Below are 21,520 nucleotides of genomic sequence, written 5' to 3'. Positions count from 1 at the left end.
GTTTATTTATTTTTGAGACAGAGAGACAGAGCATGAGCAGGGGAGGGTTAGAGAGAGAGGGAGACACAGAATCCGAAGCAGGCTCCAGGCTCTGAGCTGTCAGCACAGAGCCCGACGTGGGGCTTGAACTCACGGACGATGAGATCATGACCTGAGTTGGACGCTCAACCGACTGAGCCACCCAGGCGCCTCCCAAGATGCTATTTTAAAGAGGAAGGATCACAGTAAGAGTCTTTTTCATACATGTACTCAGTCCTGGGGTGACCTGGACATGAAAAGGCTTATGGGGCTGTTAGAGCCATCAGCCAATAGCAGTATCCCCATCTTGGGGCTCCTTTTTCCAGAGGCTGCTTTCGGTGGAGTTCACAGGGCTCCATGTGGTACCTTTGTTCCCTAACTTGAACTTGCCACCCATGATACTGAACCTGAATTGCATCTCTTTTGTGAGGTTAAGGCAGTTCTTTCACACTAATGAATAAACCGATCTGGGACACGTCAAAAATCCTGCTGAACATTTGGCATCAATTCCCTCAGCGTATGGCTGCAATGGGTATTTGTAGAATTCCAGGAAGTCACAGTTTCTATACAGAGGTACCGGTGAACACCAATTGATATCCTTCTCTGGGTCATTTCAGAAAGATTTTGCAGTGGGGCACCTGAGTGGCTCAGTCGGTTGAGCGTCCGACTTCAACTCAGGTCATGATCTCACTGTTGGTGAGTTCGAGCCCCGCATCAGGCTCACTGTTGTCACCCTGTCAGTGCAGGGCCTGCTTCTGATCCTGTCCCCCTCTCTCTGCCCCCTTACCCACTTGTGCTCTCCCCAAAATATTTTTTAAAAAGGAAAGATTTTGCAGAATCATTTTGACAGGTTTGTTCGTTTTTTTCGAACCTTCAGTACCTTGTGGCAGAAGTACAGGGTAAGAATCCAAGATGAAATAATAATATGGAATGGATTCCTAAAAAACTAAAGACCTCAACTGTTGGTTTGCATTTAACGTTAGGGTTTAATCCATACCAGAGGCCCGTACAGTTTCCAGATAGTAAGGTGACAACTGTTGGCGAGAATGAACCAGGATGGTCCATTTACTGAAGATGAACTACACTGTAATGTTAATGCTCTTCAACAAGTGTAACTAGAAATATTAGCAGTATTTACATGAACGTGTGGCATATAAACTAGCACTTAACTGGATGTTATTTTTCCCAAAGTATGACACGTTTCTTATTATTTTTAATGTTTATTTATTTTTGAGGCAGGGGTGAAGGGGCAGAGAGAGAGGGAGACAGGGAACCCCAAGAAGGCTCCGCACTGTCAGCACAGAGCCCGATGCAGGGCTTGAATTCCCGAACCGGGAGATCACGCCCTGAGCCGAAATCGAGTCCGACGCTCAAATGACTGAGCCACTCAGGTGCCCTATCCCAACGTAACATACCTTTAAGATCACCTCTCATAAAGAATCTCAGAAACAATATTCAGTTACGTATTTAAAATAGTTTTCTTCCCTTGGTTATAGCAATTTTATGAAAGCATGTCTGAGGTTTCAAAAACAGTCACTTGAGGGGCACCTGGCTGAGAGGTGCCTGAGTCTCTTGAACTCACAACGCCGAGTTTGAGCCCCATGCTGGGTATAGACACTACATAACTAAATAAATCTTAAAAAAAAAAAAAGTCACTGCACAAAATCTAGTTTTATTTTTGTGTTTGTCATGAATAAAAAGCAACTAATAACCATTTTCTTCTTGTTTTCCCCACTTGTATCCTTAGATCCAACTTCAATGACTATGTATTCCAGGAACTAAAGAAAAACTTCAAGAACTATCTGTAAAGAAGAGTTTACAACTGCTTCTTACATATTTTTGCCTAATCTATTTTGTAGACTAAAGTCAACCCTTGGAACACCTTAACTACTTTTATTTCCTTCAATAAGAATGAGTAATTTGACACTTCAGGCAGATGTAACATTTTTAATACCCAATTTCCTTAACATAAGGTAAAGCAGTCTTAGGCAGGCAACCACCGGGAAGTTTTTAAATGTACATGGTAATTACACAGGTATGGATCACATTCAGTATTCAGTCTAAGATCGAGTCAATTTAAAGGAAGTCAAAAAAAAGTTAAGAACGAAGACTTCTTTGAAAAGCTTCTGATGTTAATTTACTTCCTGACAAATAAGTTTATACTGATGAGTATAAACCTATTTTGTCTCTGTCCTTAAAATTGCTTGAAAGTTCTCAGAACACAGAAAAACTAAATTTGAATGCATTTGTAACAGTTTAACAATTTATGTGCCTTATTAAGATCTTTTTACGGAATGTTTTGAAACCAGTCATAAGTCGCTACAAAGATAAATCAAAAAAAGAAAACAACTTTTTGAATGGCATGTTACAATGACCTGGACAAAAGTAATTATCAACTAGTAATAACTAACACATGCAACAGATTGAGAAATTAAATCTCTGCTATATACTTTTAAATATTTTGTCAGACATGAGAAATGGGTCTATCAATAACATTCATCTTCCCACAAATTCAACATTATTTTCAGCAAGAAAACCGTTCTTTCTGTCCAGATTTTTAGGTTTATCAGTGCAAAGTAAAACGAAGCAATCTCAGTAGAAATGGCTTATTACAAGGTTATTCTAGAAAGGCTTAATCCTCAAAATGTACTAAAAGATGTCCAAATCGTGAGAATGATCGACCTCGATGGCTTCCTCTGCATCCAACTTGGTCTCTCCGTGGCCTTCCTGCGGCTCGTCAAGAGAGGCCAGGGCCTCGTTGGTGTCACTTGCGAAAGTTTCTCGTGATGTGTCATCATCTTCTTGAAAATTTAGATTTTTAATAGCTTGTTTCATCTTTTTCCCCAACACTTGTGTTCTTCTCTTCCTAGCAGCCTTTTTATTTTCATACTCCTTTTGATTTTCAATGTAGAAAATGTCCTACAATAAAGGAACAACCTTAAGCAAGAAGGACCGTTTATTAAATGTTTGGTACAAGGTGGACCCTTCGTGATCTCCATCTCTCACCAAAAACAAGGAAATATTATTAGACTCGTAAATGACGCACAGAGTCTAAGACAGTAGGGGAGTCCCCACTGCAGACAGAGGATGAAGCTGTAATTCCAACTCAACCCCATGTTCACTCCGGGGCCCACGCTTATTCAACCATAACATACCACAGAGCTACAGGTTTCCTACGTGGGACGAGACAGCAGGAAAATCACGTCATTCAGGAGTTAAAGAAAATCTAATTTGTCACAAGAAAAACACAAGTCTTTGAAATAAAGTGTACTAACTTGGAAACTGTCATAATAACCATACGTGACTGCGCATGCTAAGAAACCAAGCAACACCTGAAATGTGTGACTAAGTATGATCACGTAACCTACACAATGGAAAAAATCCATTCCTTAAAAAATGTCACTGTAATTAACGTGGGCACATAAATCTGTCAAAAACTTAGACCACAAGGCATAAACACAATATAGTCAGCACTAGGATATATTCCAGGAAGTTACAGAAAAGGGATTTTATAACACAAAAATACGAGATTGTTAGTCCAGGGCCCTCCACCTTGGCGACCGCTGTGGCAGTCTGCCACGCGCACTGCAAGGTGTTCCGTAGCATGCCTGGCCTCTACCCACTAGCGTATATCCACCCATCCCCAAACGGTGACAAGCAAACACTTCTCCAGGCACTGCCAAACGTCCTCACCTCCTCCAAGAGGCAAAACTGCCAGCAGCTGAGAGCTGAAGTGGAAAATGCGTTTTATTAAACTATTACATGGAAAAACGTTAAAATAGCCTCTGGGAACCTTGACACAGGTGGAAAAGTGTAGATTCAGAGGGTACAAAAGAAAGAAAAGTAGGTCAGGGATCTGAAGAGAAGGCCAAAAATGACTGCTAAGACAGAGCAGGTTCAAAGGTTTAAAACAGAAGGTAGGATGGGCACCCTATTATCTCCTGGGAAGGGATTATTAAAAGCTGTAACCAAGTCAGTCTCTATTATGTTCTTAAAGTGCACAAATCACAAATCCCTCCTTGTTTATAAAAACCACTGTGGAAGACGGTGAAATAAAGGGGACCCTCTCCAAAAATTTATGCTAAGTAGTTACAAACAGCACACAGAATTAGCAGAGGAAGGAGTAGGAACTCTTAAATTAAGGAGACAAGGGAAAGCTTCAGAAGATGAACGCTTTGGTGGACAGGAGGACTAAAAGTATTTGCTAGAGAAAGGACAAGGGATTAGAGGTGGAGAAGGAGGGTACGCGTGTTAAGAAGTGGAGGAAGGACACAAGAAAGTGACGAGAGGAAAACGAGGCTGGCAACCATTTACTGAACAGGCACATTTACATGCCAGGCATGGTGCAAAGAACTGTTCATTCTCACCAGAAGCTCATGGAGTGGATATTATCCTTTTCTGACGAGGAAAGGGAGAGTGCCCGCATCGGCAGCACATACATTAAAATCCGAGGAGGAAAGTGAGGCACAAGACTGCAGAGCCAACAGGTGAAGGTATAAAAAGTTAGCTCATCTAGTAGCTCTCCAAATTCACATTCTTAAAACCGACTGCATTGCCTTCACAGAAGAGTGACAATTCACAATCTTTTAAAGAGTCTACTTAACCTTCAAGCGGAGAGAGAAAAAGAAGCTGCAAGGAGAAGCATTTCCATTTCATGGGAAAGCACATCTGAGCATGTTGATAACAACAATTCTAAGTAGTACAATGCTTGGCAACACTCAGTAAAATTATAAAGTTTCCCTTTTCACTCCAAATACATCAAGACTTTTTAAAAGGAACTGCATTCCATGGGTTATGAATGTGATAGAACAAACTGGGAAACGGCCCAAAGAAATGTTGTAACCTGTTGTTAGTGTTGTTATGACAAATGCAGACAAGAGATAATCTGAGGGCAGTTTTTTTCTACATATGTATCACTAATTTTACAAGGTAAGAACCTCAACTGTCTGCTATTTGCAGAGGGAGACCATTACAGCCAAACTTTTAAAAAATACAGCAACTAAGGGGGTCCGGGTGGCTCAGTCAGTTAAGTGTCTCGACTCCTGATTTTGGCTCAGGTCATGGTCTCATGGTCTGTGGGATCGAGCCCTGCATTGGGCTCTGTGCTGACAGCACAGAGCTTGCTTGGAATTCTCTCTCCCCCTCTGTCTCTGTCCCTCCCCTGCTCATTTACATGTGCACATGCTCTCGGTCTCAAAATAAATAAATAGACATTAAAAAAAAAATGTGTGTGTGTGCATGTATGTGTGTGTGTGTATATATATATATATAGCAAATTAATTTATTTTGAACTACTCATTCTTTTTTCTCTCAAACTTTGTACTTTCCAAAACAAAACCTAGTTACAAACCAAAACAAAATGGTCCGTCACATACCAAAACACAATCAAATTTTAAAAAGGCAAAAAGACCGACTCAATTCAGCTCCCGCTTCCTTCCGAATTCTACAGACTGAATGTTAGCATTATAGTGATCAAAGAACAATTATAACATTATCATTTGATGACACTTAAAATGACCTATCATGAAATACTATTTGCTTTAGGTTTTTTCCTCTAATAACAAAACTACTCAAGCCATGCACCATGCATAAAATTTGGAAAAACAAAGGAAAACCTTAAAAGCCAAAATATTTAAAACCCCCTAGAGTAGACCAAATCATTGGTAACTTTTTGCTATTTTACATATCAACTAATTGTCCCATGCCTCTTTTTCATTATAAATTTGTACTTTGCCTTTCAAAAAACTTGAGTAATTACTGCATTTTCTCCTTTTCTTAAAAATGCTGTGAGAAGGGGTGCTTTGGGGGGGCTCAGCTGGTTGGGCGTCCAACTTCGGCTCAGGTCATGATCTTGCCATTCTTGGGTTTGAGCCCTGTGTGGGGCTCTATGCGACAGCCCGGGACCTGGAGCCTGCTTCCCATTCTGGGTCTCTCTCTCTCTCTGCCCCTCCCCGATGCATGCTCTTTCTCCCCCTCTCAAAAAATAAACTAAATGTCGGAAAAAATAAATTTTTTTTAATGCTTCACAAAAATAGAGGCTAAAAGGCAGTCCTTTTAAAAATGTCCCTCTTGGGGTATGCCTGGCTGGCTTAGAAGAACATGCAACTCTTGATCTCAGGGTTGTGAGTTCGAGCCCCACAGTGGGTGCAGAGATTACTTAAAATAAATAAACTTCAAAAAATGTCCCTCTTGGTCAACATTCTTTAATTATTAGGTATTCCAAATGTTTCTACGTTTGTTGTTACAACGCAATGTTTCTGGTAGTTTAACATAACCTACTAACATTAAAATCTCTTTCTCCACAATGAGTTAGAACTGAATTTCAGGGGCGCCTGGGTGGCGCAGTCGGTTAAGCGTCCGACTTCAGCCAGGTCACGATCTCGCGGTCCGTGAGTTCGAGCCCCGCGTCAGGCTCTGGGCTGATGGCTCAGAGCCTGGAGCCTGTTTCCGATTCTGTGTCTCCCTCTCTCTCTGCCCCTCCCCCGTTCATGCTCTGTCTCTCTCTGTCCCAAAAATAAATAAACGTTGAAAAAAAAAAAAAAAAAGAACTGAATTTCAAAGACATGTGATTCAGTGAAAAAAACCTGTTTCAAGTCAGTATTCTGTGCAATCCCAGGCGAATCATTTTTATTACTCGTCCTGTGCATAACACAGGAACATCTACTTTGACAGAATGGGGTGCAGATTAAATCCTATAAATAAGTGGCCCAGTGCTGCAGACATGGTGAATAAATGTTATTTTCTTCTCTTCTGCTTGTGGAAACTGTCTGTCCAAAGTTTGGTTACCTAGAAGAATCTTCTCCAGATACCACTTTCTTTAATCCTTTCAGAGCTCTATTCAATAGTCAGGGCACTTATTACAGTCCCCACTTCATAGATGACAAAATTAAGGCTGAGAGAAAGTAAGTGGTCTGTTTGTATTCATGTAATCACTAAATGGCAAAATTGAGATTAAAACCCAGATTTTGAATGTTAGAGAATTCTTTTTATCTCACCTTGCTATTTCTCTGTAAACAGGGACATTCTGCTATGAAACAATGTTTAATGTTCCTCAGAAGAATGCTCCTTCTCAGTGCACACCTTTTGTCAGGGATTACAGTGTGGAGGAGGGAAAACGCAAGCAGTTAAGCTCCGCTCTACTACTCAGTAGACATGTTCCTCAGGAAAATTACATTGTTACAAATCTACCAGTCATTGTTTCAGGAGGAAAAAAAGGCAGTATGGACAAGAGATTTCAAATGTGCGGTAACAGTAACATTTCCTGTAGCAATTTCAATAGCAGATTTAAAAAAAATGACTGGAAGTGGACAGCCAGAAAAGAGGGGAAACAAACTAACATTGAGGGGCGCCTGGGTGGCTCAGTTGGTTAAGCGACTGACAAGATCTTGATCTCGGATCAGGACATGATCTCACGGCTCCTTGGGATCGAGTCCCAAGTCTGGCTCTGTGCTGACGGTGCGTTAGCTCAAGAGAAGTGGCTTTTATTTACCTGTCATCATTAGCATTATAAACGGCTAAACCACAATGCTGTGACATGTGCTATCCAGTTATAATAAAGAGAACACAAAGCTGATCCAATACACCATCTGTGTCCCATGTCCATCACCTCTTTCCTATGCAAGAAGCAAGTTCTTAATCTTGATTGTATCTGCTAAATGTAATCACGTTCCTTAATTAACAAATTAAAAGATAAATGCTGAGCCATGAAAAACTCACACTGCAGAAGAACGCCCAAAGAGGACATTCTAGTAACGTACAAATGATGAATAGTGAAGAGGCTAGCTTTTGTTCATAAGAACTAATGGAGACAGAGGAATGAAATGAAACAAATCCACAAGGAGACAATGACCACAATGTGGTACATTCTATTAGACAACCATCTCAGACTCTTCAAAATGTCTAAATCATGAAAGAAAATGTGGAGTTAAAGAGAGCGAAAGAGATACAATAAATGAAATGTGAAAATCTAGATGGGATCCGAGTTTGAGGGAGGGGAAAAAAGGTAGAAAATACATTCTGGGGACAATTCAGGAAATTGGAATATGGTCAATACCTGATACTAAGAAATTGTTTTTCTTTCTCTTAGGTGATACAATGTAAGACAGTGTCCTTATTATTAACAGTTGCTTCCTACAATAATTAGGGCTGAGTGTCATGATGTTTGTTACTTTTTTCCAACTGGTACAGAAGAACAACTGTAAAGTAAGAATCTCAAAATATTAACAACCCCGAATCTTAAGTCCAGGAAATTCATCCCGTTACTGTTTCATCTATTCTCCATGTTTGAAATCTTTCATTAATAAAAGGCTGTAGGAGGCTAGAAAAAATAATCACATGCTAAACGACCAGGAAAATGGCCATAAAGGAAACTGTGACGCTGCTTAGCAAGGGAAGAAAACGAAGAGGAAGAGTTTATAAAGGCACAGGTTTTACTTGAAACGAGACAATGACAAAATTGGTCAATTTAAGGCAAAACAGGTGATGGGAATTAAAAGAAGCTGAGGAGAAGTCAAATTATGATGGGTCTTAAAAGTCAAGGGCACTATAGTTTTTATTTACCTTAATTTGTTCCTCGCTGATACTAGGAGTATTTTTCAGGAGATTCAGGAAGACCCCACCTGGTGTTCTTCTTCGACTACCATTCTACAAAAAGAAGCAGAAATATGATACTGTATACACTCTTTCCACGAATGGCCAAAGGGTCTTTTAAACAGACAGGTACCAGGGTGCCTGGGTAGCTCAGTCAGTCAGGTGTCCAACTCTTGATTTCAGCTCAGGTCATTATCTCACGGTTCGTGAGTTCAAGCCCGTGTCTGTGCTATCAGCAGCACCCAGAGCCTGCTTCAGATTCTGTGTCTCTCCTCTCTCTCTACCCCTCCCATGCTCACGCTCTATCTCTACCAATAATAAATAAATGCTTAAAAAAATTTTTTTTAATAAAATATTAATGAATCTATAACTTTGTGTTCAACTATTAGCAGTGACACAAAAAGGGGTGCTAATACATCCATGACTATTTTTTTCTTAAGTTTATTTATCTATTTTGAGAGAGAAAAAGAGAGAGAGCACAAGCAGGGGATCCCCAACAGGGTCCATGCTGCCAGCATAGAGCCCGATGCAGGGCTGGAACTCATCAACCTAGAAATCATGACCTGGGCTGAACCCAGGAGTCAGATGTTTACCAACTGAATGACCCAAGCACTCTTCGTGACTATTATAACTTGTCTTGTTGTTAACTTCTATAATCTATGCTCACAGGGTATTTCCTTAGCCACTGCTATCTATTCTAATGGGTTTCTTTCCTATTTCTAAAGTAATATTGACTCACTTTCACGTGATGTTACTTTTCAAATTCATGAAGAGCAAATAAGAAAGAAGCCATTCAGACTTCATCGTCTCCCAGTGTGAAAGCTGAATTAAACGTTATCTCCAAAACCATTATATAGGATAAACTGCCACTGCGTGTGATCTGGCCTAAGCAAAAATAGTGGTCTTTCTGGTCATTCTCAAATGGTAGTGTTTCTCACTTCATACCTGTCAGAATGGCTAGTATCAAAAAGATAAGAAATAACAACTGCTGGTGACAATGCGGGGAAAGGGGAATTTTTGTACGCTGTTGGTGGGAATGTAAATTGGTGCAGCCACTATAAAAACCATCATGGAGGTCCCTCACAAAATTAAAAATAGGAATACCATATCAGGGGCACCTGGGTGGCTCAGTTAGTTAAGTGTCAGACTTTGGCTCAGGTCATGATCTCACCGTTCGTGGGTACGGTCCCCGGGCTGACAGCTCAGAGCCTGGAGCCTGCTTCAGATTCTGTGTCTCCTTTTCTCTCTGCCTCTCCCGTGCTCGCAATCTGTCTCTCTCAGTCTCTCAAAAATGAATAAACATTAAAGGGGCGCCTGGGTGGCTCAGTTGGTTGAGTGTCCAACTTCGGCTCAGGTCATGATCTCACGGTTCGTGGGTTTGAGCCCTGCGTCGGGCTCTGTGCTGAGAGTGCAGAGCCTGCTTGGGATTCTCTCTCTCCCTGTCTGTTTCTCCCCTACTTGTGCTCTCTCTCAAAATAAATAAACTTAGGGTGCCTGGGTGGCGCAGTCGGTTAAGCGTCCGATTTCAGCCAGGTCACGATCTCGCGGTCCGTGAGTTCGAGCCCCGCGTCAGGCTCTGGGCTGATGGCTCGGAGCCTGGAGCCCGTTTCCGATTCTGTGTCTCCCTCTCTCTCTGCCCCTCCCCCGTTCATGCTCTGTCTCTCTCTGTCCCAAAAATAAATAAACGTTGAAAAAAATAAATAAATAAATAAATAAACTTAAAAAAAACATTAAAAAAAAAAATGTTAGCCCCTACTTTCAACAAACCCTGTAAGAGATGTGTTGTTGACCACTCACTAACAGGATACAATTTACGGATGGTTTTTGTAAGAAAAGTAATAAATGCAAAAACCAACAATACGGAATTTTTAAATTCAGTTTTTTAAAATCTGAAACACACGGCAATAAATTGGTAAGTAAGAGATCCAAGAATCAGAGATAAGTTTATTTTGTAAAATAATCACACGAAACACAATATAAAATGGAAACAACAAAGTAGTTAGTCTTACCATTATGAAAAGGCCGCCGTTTTGTTCAACTTCAGCTGTTTCCATCAGAAGTTCAATTGCCTTTTTGTTCCCAATTATCCTCACTACTCGTGCTATCAGATCTTTCTTTGGTTCCTGCAACCTGATAAGGAACAAACAGAGTAATATTAACTCCTTTATTTGTTGTATAAAGTTGAAGAAATCTACCTTAGTCTCCTGGGTTAGTGCCCAAGTAGGATCAAAATCCTATTCTGCTAACATCTGTGTTTTGAAATATTCAATATTTAACCTTAGAATCACTGATAGGGAAACGCTGCTACCTTGGGTCACCCAAGAAGACAGTAACCTCAAGGTTCCACCTCAAGTCTCATAATTCGCCTCCTCATTTTGCCTTCATGGATTATGGCGGTTTCAAAATAAATGTGCCCATCCAGCAAAGGGAATGCAAACCTAAAAGCAAAAGAAGGTAAGTCCATTCTTTTCAAAACAATTAAAAAACATACACTATGCTTTCAATTATTATGCCTAAAAGTCCCAGAGATGTCTGGGAGCTTTAAAATGGATAGCACCTTCCTCTTAGTCTCTCTGCCTCAGAACAAAGGCTATGGCTAATATTTACTGACTTATTATGGGATGCACACAATCCTAAAAATTTTGTAGGTGTTATCCCAGCTAATTGTGTCAACAACCTTATGAAACAGGTACTTATCCTCATCCTAGTACTGAGAGGTAAAAAGAGAGGAAGCCTAAGTAACACTTCTAACATCAGAGTCCATACTCCAGAGAGATAAAGGATTAATATGGGAGTTTTACCAGTTCTCTAACCAGACCTGGCTTCCTTGCTCCTTCTCAACAAGAGGCACTGTAGTATGGAAAGAGCACTAGACTAGGAACAAAGGGACCAAGGTTTAGTTCCGACTCTGACACAACTGTGACTTTGAGAAGTCATATGAACTACTGGGTCTCAGTGTCCTGATCTGTAAAGTATGTCTTTGGTTTATAAAAATCTCTAAATTCCTTTCCAACGCTCAAATTCCAAACTTTCTCTGCAGGTTAAAAATCCAGTACTAACATTGACAGGCTTGCCTGGAAGGCAAATACTTGTTTTCCTACCACCAATATTACTCTTGAACCATATCTGTTTTCAAGTGACATTATTCATTAACGACTTAGAGCTAATAAAAAGCTAAACAAAATTTGAGCTTGTTAAAAAAATGAAATATCAATTTACTACACACCAAGAAATTCTATTCTAGGTATTTACCCGACAGAAATTAAAATGTTTCCAAATATCTGTATGTCAAAGCTCATAGAGCATTATTCATAATAGCCAAGAATTGGAACAGCAACTCAATATGGATGTTTGTATATGTATATAAATTTAAAAGTGTTGATTCCTGCTACAACATGGACAATCTCAAAAATATTACATTAAGTGAAATAAATCCAGCACAAGAGAATACACACTGTATGATTCCAACAATATGAAATGTCCAGAAAATTCAAATTTCTGCCAACAGAAAGTAGACTGGCAGTTATTTGGGATAGGAACAAAGAATAGCTTTAAATGGGCATATGGTTATGATGGATCTTATTGGGGAGATGGAAATGTTTTAAAAGTGGTTTATGGTTATTGCTGTAAAACTGATAAATGTGCTAAAAAATCAATACCCAAAATGGGTGAATTTTATGTGTACAATATGCCTCAATGAAATTATAAAAGAAAGGTGATGAGTATTTGAAAACACTAAAGAACAGGAGTGCCTGAGTGACTCAGTTAAGTGTTCGACTTTGGCTTAGGTCATGGTATTATGGTTTGTGGGTCTGAGCCCCATGTTGGGCTCTGTACTGACAGCATGGAGCCTGGAACCTGTGGGGTTCTGTGTCTCCCTCTCTCTCTGCCCCTCCCTTGCTCACTCTTTGTCTCTCAAAAATGAATAAACATTACAAAAAACTAAAAACAAAACAAAACAAAAACGCTAAAGAACAAAACCAAACCCCACAATTTGAAAAGATAAGCTTTTAAAAAGATAAGCACTAAATGGGAAGAGCTGTTAAAAGTTCCTAAAAGCTTGCAAAATTATTTTATCAGGCCTGTCCAAATTTAAGGAAACACAGATATAGTCCTATAACCAAGTAAGCCCAGAGTCCATCCTTCAAATTTAAAAATCTCAAAAGAGGGGCACCTTGGTGGCTCCGTCGGTTAAGCACTGAACTCTTGGTTTCAGCTCAGGTCACACTCTCACAGTTCTTGGAATCGAGCCTGGCATGGGGCACTGACAGCACGGAGCCTGCTTGGGATCCACCCTCTCCCTCTCTCTGCCCCTCCCCTGCTCACTCACTCACACTCTCTCTCTCTCTCACACACACACACACACACACGCGCACGCACGCATGCTCTCTCTCAAGATAAATTAAAAAAAAATTTTCAACCTTAAAAAGAAACATTCTTAATGTACCTAGATTCATTTCCAATAAACGGAAGATTGTTGGCCAAGCACTCATTTGTAGGCCAAATTTTAATGCTCACCTGAAAGAAATTTCATCAGCTACTTTCTCTTGCGAATCATCCTCTGTGATCTCATACCGGCCTTTATAGTTCATTTCTAGTCTGTCCCCTAGTCGGTCTCTGACAGGTCGTTTTCGTTTGAGATGACCTTGCCCGTTTTCCTCTTCCTTTGATTCCATTCTTTTGCCACCGTGCATATAGTCATCTAGCTCTTTGTCTAATTCTTTTGTATGTTCTTGAGATTCCCTCTTAAGTTTCTTCGCAAGCAAATAATTGTAAGTTTCGGACTGTCTGCTTTTGTCAATAGTACCCTCCATTCCCAAGATACCAAGTTCAGTGGCCACTGCATCTTGATTCTGTTCTTGTAGCACAGCACCCCATATGTTGTTAACCTTCTTTCCTCCAGGAACAGGTAGTTTCTGGCTGCTCTGGCCAAACTGAAAAGGCTCTGGCTTGGGAGGAGGATTAAAACATTTCTGTCGCTTGCGTTTCCAAAGGGAGCTATCATCATCGGAATCAGAGAAACTCTCCTCACTGGAATCCACACTTTTAACAGTCCGATAATGTGACACTGGTGCACAAGGCGTTGCAGTACCCTGGAAGGGCCTCACTATGCTGTCCCCACCTAGTGTCTTCTGCAAGTGAAAAGAAATGCAATCAATTCGGGGGAAACACATCAGCTGCACCCAGCACGCCCCAGTTTTAAACAAGTTATTTTGGGATTCAGCGGGACCACCGTGAAGCAGAACAATCCTTAATGAATCTCTGAAACCGATCCAGTCCCTACTTTTCTAAAGTTCTACACGGAATCTTCCCATTTTAAAACCACAAATTCTTATTTGTAAAGCTAATACAGCACTTAGTTCTAAGGCTTTTTTCTAAAAACTTACCAAAGCTCTTAATTGCCACCTTGGAAGATTTTCTCTATTTTCAGTTATCGTCAGAATGTTCGAAAATGACATATGCCATAATTTTTAGTACCAGTTGTGAAGATTAATAAAAGGAAACCTCACTAAACTAGGGTCAGCAGGCTAGAAGAGGGAGTTCTCCTGCCCTATCATCAGGAAAAGACCATAACTTGCACCTAACACAGAAAGATGCCTATACCTTACTAACCCAGCAAGCGGAAGCTTTTCTTGTAGCCTGGCAACAGCCCAGCCACTGAGAGACTGTCCCAACTCAACCAATGAAAAGCCACTATACTTTAAACTCCCAGTTTATTCCCTCCCAACTCTTCCCCCTCCCCTATAAAGAGGAGCAGTCCTCTTCTTTATTCCCACTTGCCTACGGTTTTGCCCTAGCAACGCTTGGTCAGAGTTGTGATTCTCTGCTGTTTCAGAGTAAATCCCATTTTTGCTGGTAAAATAATTGACAAGTTTTATTTTCGGGTGAACACAGTTATGACAATTTTTCTTTGTTTCAAAACACGCCTTTCTTGCGCTTAGACAAATCAACTTCCTTTGTAGGGTTTTGTGACCATATTCTTTTGATATTGGATAGTAAACTCCTACACATAGGAAGCCCTGACTACTTCTAAAACTGCACAGTTCACGCTATTAAGCTTACCGAGTCATGGGTCAATCTATGTAAAACAACTTGGAAAAGACTGAAAACCAAAACTGAAAACTTTGTATCAATTTCCTAAGACATCATTCAAAAGGGAACAACTTTGTACTAAACACAAGTATGTGCTAGAAACGGCAGGCAGGAAGGGGAGCCAGTTTTCCCTTGTTCAAGTAACTAAGGCGTCTAAGATTCGTCAGGCATTGCTGTGCACTGTATGACTCACTAAATCCCTAACAAATACCCTATCAGCGGCGTATTCTTATCATTCCCATTACACAAATTGGGGCACGAGGCTAAATACCTTGGCACTGGTCACACAGTAGAGGCGCCAGTTTTCGAAGGCAGGCAGCCTAGCACAAAGCTCGCTCACAGTGCTTGCTACTTAGCAGGCAATCAAAATACACTCCCATTTAAAAAACGGGGAGGTTCATACAAAACCGGATGTCACATTATTGCACGGCGAAGCGGCGTCGGTTGGGACTATGGAAAACCAGGCCCCTGTGCATATGATAAATTTCATTCCCGGTCCTCAGTCTCCTTACTTGCCCAAGGCTTAAAGGAGTGCCACAGGCTGTTTCTGGCCGCTGTCCCCAGCTCATACATTTTCGGCAACATCTGCCGGGCCGAGACACCCTACTCGCGCCGCGGCAGGCAAACTCCGCAAATTCGGGAAACCCAGAGCACCGCAGGGCAGGCGAAGCGACCGCCGCACGCCAGTCTCCAGGAGGCCGAAAGCCACGCGATCCCGCCTGGCAACGAAATGCCGCGCCAGGGTTCGGACGGCCCGCTGTCGCGTCCCCGCCCAGCGCCTCTCCCCGCCGCCAGGGCCCGCGTGCCGGGCCGGGGACGCCCGCCCGACGCTCAGCCACACCGCCGCGCGTCCCTTGTGCAGTCCGGGCTCCGCGCGCCCGCCCCTCACCCACACCGCCGCCCGTGCTTCCTCGCAGCCCGGGCTGCGCGCTCCCCGTTCCGAATTACCCGCCCGCCTTTCACACTCACCGGCACCTGCAGCGGCCTGTCGCTGGGTGCGACCGTCATGTCGGAATCCGAGTCCGAAAGCTGCCCATCTTCCATGTCGCCGGCGTCCTGCGCCATCTTCCCGCGGCGTGGCGCGACGGGTCAGGAGAGCACTTCCGGCGGGGCGGCGGGAAGGTCCAGACGGCGGCGGCTGCTCGGGCGCCCCCGCGAGGGGCCGGCTCCCGTTTTGACCTTGCGCGCGGCCTACTCCGGATACCTGGGTCAATGCCGGCGGATATGCACAATCATTGCAAACTGTGCACCACTAGCGCCGCGCCGTGGAAAATCAATCTCCTGTTTCCCCAACAGTTTGGCACGTTTTCTCTCAAACTTTGTTTTCGTGCAAACATAAGGTTGTGCATGGACAGCGGCCGTCGGGGATTCCTATCTTGGCCTCACATCCCTCACCAGGATGCTCCACGCAAGGCTTCTTGCTTCCATTCTTGCTCCTGCTCAATCCACTCTTCTCGTAGCTTCTTGGGGAGACTTTCAGACAGCGCGTGAGGTAGCTCTCCAAGCGCACTGGGCTCGGTGCACATTGTCCCTCAAGCATCCTTTGTTGTTCACGGTTCAAGGCAATTGCAGTTGCTGTGGCCTCTGCCTTGCGGACCCTTGACACTTCCATTCTTTGCGCAGGTTGTTCTCTTACATGGTTCAGTTTTCTGATTAAATGCTGCCTTCTCAGGGAGGCCACCTTCAAACACCTTAAGGAAAACAAGATCCTCTGCTCTCACTCTTGAACAAACGTTTGTTTTCTTCATGACATCAATAGCCATGTGTATTTGTTTTCATTTTGTTTTCTTCTCCCCCCCCCCCGAATGTCTGTTTTATTTACTGTTGTTTCTCTCCAGTGTTCAGTTCCCCAACTGGTAGAGCCGATCTAGAACCCACCAGCTGTGAGATCATGACCTCAACCCTTAAGTGGTCGCTGAACAGACTGAGCCACTCCCCACGCTGAATCATGCTACTCTCGATCTTGGCATTGTGAGTTCCAACTTCATGTTAGGGGGTAGATTGTACTTTTAAAAAAGCTTTACAAAATTTAGGGGCGCTTGGGTGGCTCAGTGGGTTAAGCCTCTTACTCTTGATTTCGGATCAGGTCATGATCTCCCAGTTGGTAAGTTTGAGCCCCACATACAGCTCAGTGCTGACAGCATGGAGCCTACTTCAGATTCTCACTCTCCCTCTTTCTCTGCCCCTCTACACCTCCCCCCCCCAATAAATAAACTCAAAACATTTTTTAAAAACTAAAAAAAGAAAATACAGCAATTTATCCTGGATACCTTTTTTTTTTTTTCAACGTTTATTTATTTTTGGGACAGAGAGAGACAGAGCATGAACGGGGGAGGGGCAGAGAGAGAGGGAGACACAGAATCAGAAACAGGCTCCGAGCCATCAGCCCAGAGCCTGACGCGGGGCTCGAACTCACGGACCGTGAGATCGTGACCTGGCTGAAGTTGGACGCCCATCCGACTGCGCCACCCAGGCGCCCCTGTCCTGGATACCTTTTAATGTCTACCTAGTATTCCCTTGCTTGGAGATACCATCATTTATTTAGTCTCTGATGGTACCCGTTTAGGCTGTAGCCAATTTTGCATTTAACACATACTTTTATAAACTTGTTTTATTATTTCCTTGGAATAAATTTCTAGACTGTATGGAATGGAATGCATGTAAATTTGTAAAATGTGAATTTAAAACCTATAAAGCAGGGCGCCTGGGTGGCTCAGTCAGTTGAGCGTTTGACTTCGGCTGAGGTCATGATCTCACAGCTCTATGAGTTCGAGGCCCACATCGGGCTTTGGGCGGACGGCTCAGAGCCTGGAGCCTGCTTTGGATTCTGTGTCTCCCTCTCTCTCTGCCCCTAACCCACTTGCATTCTATCTCTGTCTCTCTCAAAAATAAATAAACATTAAAAAAATTTTTTTTAAACCTATAAAGGTATTTGGAAATCACCTGGTCCAATTCCTTATTTTGACAATGAAAAGAGATTGCAGCCGTGCTATATAAGAGCTGAGTCTTCACTCCAGGTCTCTTAACTCTTAGAAACAACTTTATGGCTTTATCTTTCCCACCTAAAATTACAATCCCCCTGGAATTGCTTGTGTATGGTGTGAGGTAGGAGTCAAATTTCATGCTAGAATTAACATTTTCCTATGTAGTATGAGATGCAGCTAAATATCATAAAATGCATAGAATAGGTCCCTTTCTAAAGATTTCCTCAATGCTCTGGTTTCTCTTCAAATCGCATAAATCTTTCGCCTTTTACTAAAGATTTTCTCCACTGTTTTCCTCTAGAAGTTTTACAGTTCTCATTCTTACTTTTAGGTCTCTGGCCCATTTGGGGTTAAGTATGGTATATGATATGAAGTGAAAGTGAAGGTTCGTTTTTTTTTCTTTTTTGGCATGTGAATATCTAATTAATATAGCACCTTTTGTTGAAAAGACCATCCTTTCCCCATTGAATTTCCTTGACACCTTCATTGAAAATTGACTATATATATGAGAGTCTATTTCTGGGTTCTCTATTCTGTTCCATTAACCTTGATGTCTATCTTTTTTTTTTTTTCTAAATTTTTTTTTTCAACGTTTATTTATTTTTTTGGGGGGACAGAGAGAGACAGAGCATGAACAGGGGAGGGGCAGAGATAGAGGGAGACACAGAATCGGAAACAGGCTCCAGGCTCCGAGCCATCAGCCCAGAGTCTGACGCGGGGCTCGAACTCACGGACCGCGAGATCGTGACCTGGCTGAAGTCGGACGCTTAACCGACTGCGCCACCCAGGCGCCCCAATTGATGTCTATCTTTAACGTTTATTTATTTTTGAGACAGAGAGAGACAGAGCATGAACAGGGGAGGGACAGAGAGAGAGGGAGACACAGAATCTGAAACAGGCTCCAGGCTCTGAGCTGTCAGCACAGAGCCCGATGCGGGGCTCGAACCCACGGACCGTGAGATTATGACCTGAGCCGAAGTCGGGCGCTTAACCGGCTGAGCCACCCAGGCGCCCCTTGATGTCTATCTTTATACCAACGTGACACTGTCTTGACTACTTAGGTTTATAATAATTGTACAACTGTATAATAATTGTTAGAATTAGGTAATGTAAATTTGTTCGTTTTCCCCAGGATTGTTCAATCCTTTCCATTTAAACTTTAAATCTGCTAGCCAAATGTGGTATTGTGATTGGGACTGCACTGAATCTATCATTTAATTTGGACACTGGGGAAACTATCTTAGCCTGATGCCATTAAATGCTGGCATCATATTGCTAATCAATAACTCTTCTGAGTCTGGGCTTGTGAAATAAATAGGTTTTGTATCCTGGGAGAGAATGCAGTGATCATAGGATGTGAATTGTTGGTCCTTTCTGAAGATAATTTTCCCAAAAAATAATATGTCAGCTTTCTAGTTGGAGCATCATTTCTTTGTGAGCTTGATTAATGAGTTTGCCCAGAGCAATGGTGTCACTCACCAATGCTCTGACAAATCGGGTTTTGAGTTTGCAAAACTGAAATTGTATTCCAAGGGGTGGTGATTTCTCTAATTTATCGCTGCCTTGGGGCAAGCATTCATGTTCAGGTCACATCCCTCTGCCTCCTGGCTAGCTCTCCTTGAGGAACGAAGACTTCTAGCATTCACTGAGGACATCATAAGCACTGTTCATGTGACTCCAGAGTCCTTGTTTTAATCACCATCCTACAATGCCTTTCAAAAAGATATTTGGAAAGCAGGATTGGCCATTTGCAGACGGCCACTTCTACTACAGAATGCTTTCAAGGTGTCCTGAGTTCAGTCTGTACATTTACATTCCTGTAGGGCTTTGCAGTTTTTATATATGCTTGCATATGTGATTCATTTCATTCTCTTTCATATATGAAATGTACTCTTATGATTCATTTAATTGTCTCTTCCTGTTCTGCCCCATCAAAATTCATTGCTTGTAATTTTTCCTCACCTCCTATTGGGCAGGGCTAAGTCAGTTTTGAAAAATGGAGGCAAAAGAGAGAGATGCAATCTCTGTTTTCAATGTAGGCAGTTACTGGTGTCTGTTTTCCTAGAACTGGTTTAGAGAGACAGCCTCCTCCTCTCTCTGCCCCTCGCCTGCTCATGCTCTGTCTCTCTCTGTCTCTCAATAATAAATGAACATTAAAAAAAATTTAAAATTTAGTACATCTGTGAATGTCTTGTGAATTAAATAGAGGAGAAGAAAAGGAAGACTGGGGTGTTGGGATACATGTATAAGGAATGTTACTATTTCAGCCAGAAAGTGAGGAGAATTAAATTCTCGGTTAAAATCACTGAGAAAAAAAAAGAGAGTTAGAATGAAGGAAATTAGTGCTTCAGTCCTAGGGGTAGATGAAGATAGTAGCTGGGCTGTTGATAGATTACCAGTGCTGAACAAAGTATCCCTGCCTACTACTCCTACCGTGTATTCACGGATTCATTTGTTCATTCATTCATGTAAGCGCACGTGAGCCTGTTCAATGCTGGGAATTGTGCAGCCATGCAAGGCTCAGTTAGAGATGATCCCTGCCTGAATAGGTACAAGTGTAACATTTACAAACAGAAACATCATTTGTGTACAGGCAGCACTTACATTGTAGTTTCTGGTAGTTGTTTGATACATGCAGAGTGATTTTTGAAATTATTTGAGCCACAGGTTGGAACAGATAAAGGTCAATCTTGAATGCAGAAATGGAAGGAAGAGTTTTACAGGTGGGGAGAATGGTAAGGGCAAAAGCACAGTGGGAAGAAAACAGGCTTGTATAGAAACAAAGGGATTTAGTATGCCTGGCTGCAATGTGGAAGGCCACCTGCAGTTAGAAGTAATATTTTGAAAAGGTAGGTTGGGAATCGCTGAGGGAACTATTAACTCAATTGATTCAACAGTGCATGCCTATTTTTAACTCTTGGAGAAGTTAGTATTTTCCGTACATAATGTAGACCCAGTCACTGTGGAGTAAGATGGGAGATGGTAAGCGCCGGGGAGGTGGAGAGCGAGTGGAAAGGCTATTGCAGGAAAATCGAAGAAATGGAGAATGAAGAGACTTGATCAAAATTGTCTTCGTTCTTCAAAAGCAAGAATATACACTGTCAGGGTATTTAGAAAGAAGTGTCATCATTTAACACTTTTCATTAATTAGAAAACTCTAATTTGTAATTTAACAAAGCAGTGAAAACAACCCTCTGCCTCCCTCCATCAAAAACCTCCTCTGGCTCCTCCCCGGAAACAACCGAGCCACCATCACTTGGGAGCTGATTAGAAACGGCGGCGGCTTTCAGACCCCAGCCCAGGGCCAGCGAATCAGAATGTGCATTTCAAAACAACAACAACAGAAGAAGAAAAAAAAAAAAAAAAAAAAAATGGGAGGGTGGGCTCCTGGGTGGCTGAGTCCGTTGGGTGACCCACTTCGACTCAGGTCGTGATCTCGCGCTTCGTGGGTTCGAGCCCCGCGTGGGGCTCTGTGCTGAACGCTTGCTCTGCTCGGAGCCTGGAACCTGCTTTGGATTCTGTGTCTCCTCTCTCTGCCCCTCTCTCGCTTGTGCTCTGTCTCACTCAGCCTCTCAAAAATAAATGAATGTAAAAAAAAAAAAAAGTGCATTTCTAGCTGAAGTCGCGTTCCCGGCGTCTTTCACCAGATGGCACTAGCCTGCCTTCTCGCTTCCTCCCTGTGGCACGCGCTCCGTTCTAGGCGGGCGCGAGCTCCGCGCGTCCCCGGAAGACCCAGGTGGGCCGGGCGGCGCAGCAGGGGCGAGCTCCAGGGGCGGGGCCCGTTCTGCCCAATAGGCTTCCCCGGGCGGGGGGCGGGGCGCTATTTCAGCCGCTCC

General features: G+C 42.6%; 1 protein-coding gene across 1 annotated transcript; it reads right to left on the bottom strand.

The window, feature by feature from the left end:
* Nucleotides 1–1,674: 1,674 nt before the first annotated feature.
* PHAX (phosphorylated adaptor for RNA export) lies at nt 1,675–15,807 on the bottom strand. Its single transcript, XM_040444356.1, has 5 exons — nt 15,670–15,807; nt 13,126–13,739; nt 10,617–10,737; nt 8,578–8,661; nt 1,675–2,937 (listed from the first exon to the last, which is right to left on the bottom strand). Exons 1-5 carry the CDS (start codon nt 15,763–15,765, stop codon nt 2,668–2,670), a joined length of 1,185 nt encoding a protein of 394 aa, XP_040300290.1. The 5' UTR covers nt 15,766–15,807; the 3' UTR covers nt 1,675–2,667.
* Between the last annotated feature and the right edge of the window lie 5,713 nt (nt 15,808–21,520).

Source organism: Herpailurus yagouaroundi, unplaced genomic scaffold, assembly GCF_014898765.1.
Source record: "Herpailurus yagouaroundi ecotype Mexico unplaced genomic scaffold, PumYag 192, whole genome shotgun sequence".
Classification (NCBI taxonomy): domain Eukaryota; kingdom Metazoa; phylum Chordata; class Mammalia; order Carnivora; family Felidae; genus Herpailurus; species Herpailurus yagouaroundi.
The sequence above is the reverse complement of the archived record's forward strand: the minus strand, read 5'-3'. Positions and strand labels throughout refer to the sequence as shown.

Bases quoted from the DNA above. Each gene is read 5' to 3' on its own strand.
- PHAX (XM_040444356.1), bottom strand. From the start codon at position 15,765: ATGGCGCAGGACGCCGGCGACATGGAAGATGGGCAGCTTTCGGACTCG. The intron at 10,738-13,125 runs GTGAGCATTAAA...GTTCCTTATCAG, and splicing joins GCTGATGAAATTTCTTTCAG to GTTGCAGGAACCAAAGAAAG. The intron at 2,938-8,577 runs GTAAATAAAAAC...CCTTTATTGTAG, and splicing joins TCAGCGAGGAACAAATTAAG to GACATTTTCTACATTGAAAA.